This window comes from Eumetopias jubatus, unplaced genomic scaffold (assembly GCF_037043125.1).
Source record: "Eumetopias jubatus isolate StellerSeaLion01/CBP00866 unplaced genomic scaffold, mEumJub1_p1.0 scaffold_7, whole genome shotgun sequence".
NCBI classification, from domain to species: Eukaryota; Metazoa; Chordata; class Mammalia; order Carnivora; family Otariidae; genus Eumetopias; species Eumetopias jubatus.
In genome coordinates, this window is record NW_028274813.1 from 30,743,727 (window position 1) to 30,750,621 (window position 6,895).

Genomic DNA, 6,895 nt, shown 5'->3' on the forward strand with positions numbered 1-6,895 from the left:
TTATCTCACTTCTCTTCCTGAATGCTTTCTCCTGCACCAGGGAGGAATATTCCAAAGCATGTTTCACATGACTTCTTAGAGAATTCACAGGGGATGACCCCACAGTGGAAACTTGCTCATTAATATACTCCTTGTTGCGCTTTCCAAATAAACTAACTCCACCTAAATCCTGGTCTCAGTATCTGCTTTTTGGAGGACCCAAATTAAGACGATAGGTTAAGATACTATATGTTTGCTATAAGAAGGCTAAGTTCTACCCACTAATCTTGATATAATTGACTGACCAGCCCTAGTGAACTCAACTAACATAAAATAACAACACAGCTTTTCCTTAAATTAGAAGTATTGCAAAAGGTGTGACATCTTGTAAAAATTTACAAGTAAAATAATGTGACTAACAAATTAATTTAAAAATATAACACAATCTTAATTTACCAGTAAAAACAGTAAACAATGGCTTATTCAAAAAAATATATTGGCACAACTGGCTAGCCAATTGAAAAAACCTATGGGGGAGCCTGGGTGGCTCAGTCGTTAAGTGTCTGCCTTTGGCTCAGGTCATGGTCCCGGGGTCCTGGGATCTAGCCCCACATCAGGCTCCCTGCTTGGCTTGCTTCTCCCTCTCCCACTCCCCTTGCTGGTGTTCCCTCTCTTGCTGTGTTTCTCTCTGTCAAATAAATAAATAAAATCTTAAAAAAAAAAAAAGAAAAAACATATGGTTGGATTCCTATTTCATTCCTTATAACAAAATAAATTCCAGATTTAAACATTAAAACTGAAGCCAACATAATCACAGAAAATAAAAAGGATTCTCTCAAAGTAATCTCAAGCCAAAAATATAAAACCCAGTAAATAGAATATTAGATTGATAAATTTGACTATAATCAAATTTAACCTTGTTTTTAAAGAAACAGTTTCAAAAGGGAATCAATAAATTGGAGCAGTTGCCTTTTGTCTCTATATGGATATATATGCTTAAAACATGTGAATCTTTCTCTGACTTAAACCAGGTTTAATCAGATTGTCTTCTTGGTTCATTGTTCCCTGTTTCTATGGTTCCACTAGACAGCCTTTGTTAGACTCTCTTCTCATCTATTTCTGGAATGCATTAAAGAGATGACCACAAAGTGACAGGAGCTCACAAGTAGAACACCTAATGTTTCACAAGGAAATGCTTTTCCAAAGATAAGTTGTTTGACCTCTATTGAGAGAAAAATAGTAATTTCCCAGAGCAAGGGAGTGAAGGAAGGTGGTAAACAGCATTTTGGGAGTGGGAATTGCATGTATAGATGGACAGTCATGACATAGCCAAGTATATTCAAAATAGAAAATAGCCAGAGGATGCAATATGTGCAAAGCATAATGGAAAATGATATCAGAAAGGTTGTTTGACTCAATTTACAAAGAGTGTCATTCAGAAGTTATCTGGACCATATACAGAAGGTATCTGATTAGACATGTGTTTTCAAGAGGTTTCCAAAAACCCTGAGAATAGACTGAGGAGAAGATAAATTGGGGACAAAAACTGGGCAGTACCAAAGAGAACATTATAAATGCACATATTTTAAAGATTCAGAGTTTAATTTTGAGCAATAACTGCCCTGAATATTTAAAATATGTGCATTTATAAGCTCCCTTTGGTACTTCCCAATTTTTGTCCCCAATTTGTCTGAATGGGAAGAAATCAGGGAGGGAGACAAATCATATGAGACTCTTGACTCCGGGAAACAAACCGAGGGTTGCAGAAAGGGAGGTGGGTAGGGGGATGGGGTAACTGGGTGACGGAAATTAAAGAGGGCACATGATATGGTGAGCACTGGGGGTTATATTCAACTAATGAATCATTGAACATTGTATCAAAAACTAATGATGTACTATGCCTTGGCTAATTGAATTAAAATTAATTAAAAAGGACTGAAGTATTATTTTTACTTTTCCTAATTAATTTAATGCAATTAATCCACTCAAATTAATTACTTCATTCAAATATTTATTCTGTATTAGACATTGTTCTAGGTATTCGGACACAACAGCAAAACAGATAAAAACAACCTTGACCTCATAGAGATTATATTCTGATATTCAAAGCAAATACTTTACAAGCATACCCAAACTGCCAAATTAAAGCAAAGAGAGCAGACAAGACTGGCAAGGAAGCACAGAAGGAACAGGGTCAGGAGTTTTTTTAAATTTTTTTTATGTTATGTTAGTCACCATACGATACATCATTAGTTTTTGATGTAGTGTTCCATGATTCATTGTTTTCATATAACACCCAGTGCTCCATGCAATACGTGCCCTCCTTAATACCCATCACTGGGCCTACCCATCCCCCCACCCCCCTCCCCTCTAAAACCCTCAGTTTGTTGTTGTTGTTGTTTTAATTTAATTTTATTATGTTATATTAGTCGCCATACAATACATCATTAGTTTTTGATGTAGTGATCCACGCTTCATTCTTTTCATATAATACCCAGTGCTCCATGCAGTATGTGCCCTCCTTAATACCCATCATCAACAGGCTAACCCATCTCCCTACCCCCCCCCCAACGCCCTCAGTTTGTGTCTCAGAGTCCATAGTCTCTCATGGTTCATCTCTCCCTCCAATTTCCCCCCCTTCGTTTTTCCCTTCCTTCTCCTAGTGTCCTCCACGCTATTCCTTATGTTCCACAAATAAGTGAAACCATAGGATAATTGACTTTCTCTGCTTGACTTATTTCACTTAGCATAATCTCCTCCAGTCCCATCCATGTTGATGTAAAAGCATAATCTCCTCCAGTCCCATCCATGTTGATGTAAAAGTTGGGTGTTCATCCTTTCTGATGGCTGAGTAATATTCCATTGTATATATGGACCACATCTTCTTTATCCATTCGTCTGTTGAAGGGCATTTCAGCTCTTTCCACAGTTTGGCTATTGCGGACATTGCTGCTATGAACATTGGGGTGCATATGGCCCTTCTTTTCACTACATCTGTGTCTTTGGGGTAAATACCGAGGAGTGCAATTGCTGGGTCATAGGGTAGCTCTATTTTTAATTTTTTGAGGCACCTCCACACTGTTTTCCAAAGTGGCTGTACCAACTTGCATTCCCATCAACAGTGTAAGAGGGTTCCCCTTTCTCCACAACCTCTCCGACATTCGTTGTTTCTTGCCTTGTCAATTTTTGCCATTCTAACTGGTGTAAGGTGGTATCTCGATGTGGTTTTGATTTGAATTTCCCTGGTGGCTAATGATGATGAACATTTTTTCATGTGTCTGTTAGCCATTTGTATGTCTTCTTTTGAGGAGTGTCTGTTCATGTCTTCTGCCCATTTTTTGACTTGATTATTTGTTTTGGGGAGTTTTTATTAAACAAACAATTTGTTTACGCTTTAACAAAATTTCATTTCTTTCTCTCTTTTGGTTATCAAATAAACCCAAGAGGTTGGTGGGATAAACATTATTATCATTTTCAGATTTTGAAGCAGAATGTTAGAAACATTTGAGTAATTTCTTCTTCTTTTTGCATCTCTTTTAATAGCAGTGGGCACTGTCACTACAGGGAATCCCATCCTGCACATAGCCATCTTTTAGGCACTGATGGGATGTCTCATTGCAGCACTCTGGAAGGTCACATTTATTGACCTGATGTCTACAGAGTTCCCCTGATGACATGAACTTGGCAGTCTGTTTGTTCTGTGCTTATCATTGGGAAGACATTTCCATGATTCCAAATCCCAATCCCAGTCAAAATCACATAAGTACCCAACTGCTAATAAATGGAACAGCAAGTTCTTAACTGACTGAGCCACCCAGGCACCCCTGGAACAGCAAGTTCTTGTCAACAACAAGAAATACATTCTCTGCACCTTTGAGAGGTTATTTTGGAAGTAAATGAAGTCTGGATCCTCAGATGCCTGTCTCCTGCCTTTCCAATGAGTCGTATTTGTACTCAAAAACAAAACAAAACAAAACCCACAAAGAGGACTAATTTGGAGGAAATGGAGCTTTATTTGCTTCTTAAAACAATGAACAGTAGATAGGAAGATGTTAGGAATTACTTTGCTTAATGACAATGTTTCTGATGTTTCTGATACTGACAAAAGGGAAGGTCCCTGCATTTTTCTGTATACTGTCAGAAATGTGCTCAGTTTCAGGCATATAGTAACATTTCCACTGCCAAGAAACTAAAACTTATGCATAGGATATTAAATTAAAGGCATTTTCCTAACCTGAAGACTGAGCCTTAGTCTCCTTGGGACCAAAATGTTTCCTAAGGTACATAAATACAGCAGTTGACAGTAAAAACAAAACAGACAAAATAAGACTCATCACTAGTAGCAAGAAAACTTTTTTGGCAGATGCTGAGCCACTGTCAACACTACCTCCATAGCCTCTGTGCAGGCAAGAAGGTGGGGACCACCCATAGTCACAGTGGCAGTGATGTTTATTATTGCAGATACCCCTCATGTTGCAGGTCTCAGCCAGACAGACCTGTGACAAGAGAGACAAACTGACACACTTCTTGTGTATGCAGATCTTTCCTGGACCACACATGGTGCCATCTTTTACTTCACCAACATCAGGTGTGTCCATTCCTAAATGATAGTCAATACTCCAGCAGGTGACACCGTTGATGTGAGTTTGCTGCAAAGTAGAGTGATCTCTCAGGTGGGGAATATCTCTCACATTCTCACACTGAACTCTCCCACAAAGGATATCTGAGGAATTACATTTTAGGTATGTTGTGCCATTTATACCACAGTGGCCAAAACGGTTTCCCAGGGAGTTGATTTCTTTATAGCAGCTCTGAGAGGCACCCTTTGCTCCTTCACCAAAAATCTCCCTGCACTGTTCATCATGGTTATTACATCTCTTTTGATAGCAGTAGGCATTGTCACCACAGGGAATCCCGTCCTGCACATATCCATCTTCTGGGCACTGATGGGATGTCCCATTGCACCACTCTGGAAGGTCACATTTATTGACCTGATGTCTACAGAGTTCCCCTGATGGCATGAATTTACAGTCTTTGCAACAAAGCCCAAAAGCACAAGCAGCCCCAGGCCTCAGAGTGCAGTTCAACAGACAACAGGGATCTTGTTCACACTGCTTTATAGATCCACAGTCACATTTCTCTTCTCCTTCAACTATACCGTTCCCACAGCGCTTCAACATAAAGACTTCTCCTGGATGTGGAATGTTGTGCAGACATGATCCCTGGTTTAAAGTGGTTTTTGTAAAATCTATATAACTGCAATTGGTGAATTTCTGTCCTGGTACTCTGATGGCATTCATGATGCAACCACTTTGCTCACACAAACAGAATTCTTCATCATGCTGCATACCCAAACTATGTCCTAACTCATGGGCCACAGTGAGGGCAAAAAGAGACCAGGAGTCTCCTTGGAAATTATTAACCCCACAATCAATAGGAGGACGACATATTCCTGCAACATAGGCTATACCAAGTACACTTATAAGTGAATTTTTTATGAAAAAATGTGCAACATCATACTGTAGCTGGGAAAGACCGATTTGTTTCCATTGAGTGAAATCCTCCAGAACCTGTTCTATGCTAATCATTGGGAAAACATTTCCTTGGTTCCAAATCTCAATCCCAATCAAAATCACATAAGTATCCAACTGCTGATAAATGGAATCCACTATGTTGACAACAAGAAATACAACTTCCTGCACTACTGAGAAGTTGCTTTGAGAATAAATTAAGAAATTGTGATCTACTACCACAACCAGCTCCAGAAACCATGAGTGGGTCCACCATTTACCATTAGAATTTTGTTTCAAAGTTGACTTCTTAACCTCTTCAAATTTCAACTGTTGGAGTGCTATCTCCTTCTTTGTTAAGCCACATCTCACATGTGGGAATTTTGTCTCATTAGTGTTTATCTCATAAACCAAGTGTTCAAATTTGGTAGAGTGCCTGATGGGCTCGATTTCATAAACAAGGTCATTAACCTGTAGCATTCCTCGAAAACCTCCAGAACAGGTACTGAGGGCAACCACAGACTCAGGGATTCCTTCCACATAACCGTGATAGTAGCAGTCATCAGGAACAAAAGGCTGATCCTGGAGGAGGGCATGCTGGTCTGTGTGTGTGAACACCGGGAGGTGTCTGGAAACCAAGAGCTTCTTGACCCTCATATGGACGACATGTCTCCAGCCCCCAAACTGCAGGCTGTAGGAGAGCCAGCCTGGAGTTTTTGCACTTTTGCCTCTACCAGTCACCTTCATGGGGGTCACCACTTCTGGTGATCTGAGGTATTGGGAGGGCCCAGCCTGAGAGAAGGCAGAAGGGGTTAGAGACATTCCAACCCAGAACAGCAGGAGAACAACTCTCATGAACACCTCAGCCTCACCAGCCACCATTATGGAGCTGCCATTACAGAGCCATCTGTCCAGAGAAAAAGCATGAGGCACTGGTGGTCTGGTTGCTCCGAATTGGTCATTGTGTAGAGCTGACCTTTAAGGATCTGTGTCCTGGCAGAGTTGGGCATCAGAACTGCAATGCTGAAAGTGAAAATAAAAGGGTGGGGAGGTGGTGGGATTTGGTAAGGAAAGTGGGAAAGAATCAAATGGCAAAGAAGTGATTAATGAATTAAGAAAATGCTTTGGATTTTCTTTCAATAAATGGAGGTGGGAATTTAGAGGGGTATAGATAAGAAAATATTGGCTGTATGTTGCTAATTGTGAAAGTCAGATGATAGGTACTTGGGTTTTCATTATACAATTATCTCAATCCACGTAGGTGATATGAAAATTCCACAATAAAAAGTTAAAGCAAAACTAAATAGACTTCAGAGTAGGGGGCCTCTATATCTCAATTTGTCCAAGACCATGTTCGTTTATGTCTGTTGCCCCTGCATAACTATTGATACTTGCCCTTTTTGACT

At 39.9% G+C, this 6,895-nt stretch overlaps 1 protein-coding gene across 1 annotated transcript; it reads right to left on the reverse strand.

Annotated features, from left to right (window-relative positions):
- Nucleotides 1-4,208: 4,208 nt before the first annotated feature.
- ADAM21 (ADAM metallopeptidase domain 21) lies at nt 4,209-6,371 on the reverse strand. The gene has a single exon (XM_028101847.2). It carries the CDS (start codon nt 6,369-6,371, stop codon nt 4,209-4,211), a length of 2,163 nt encoding a protein of 720 aa, XP_027957648.2.
- Between the last annotated feature and the right edge of the window lie 524 nt (nt 6,372-6,895).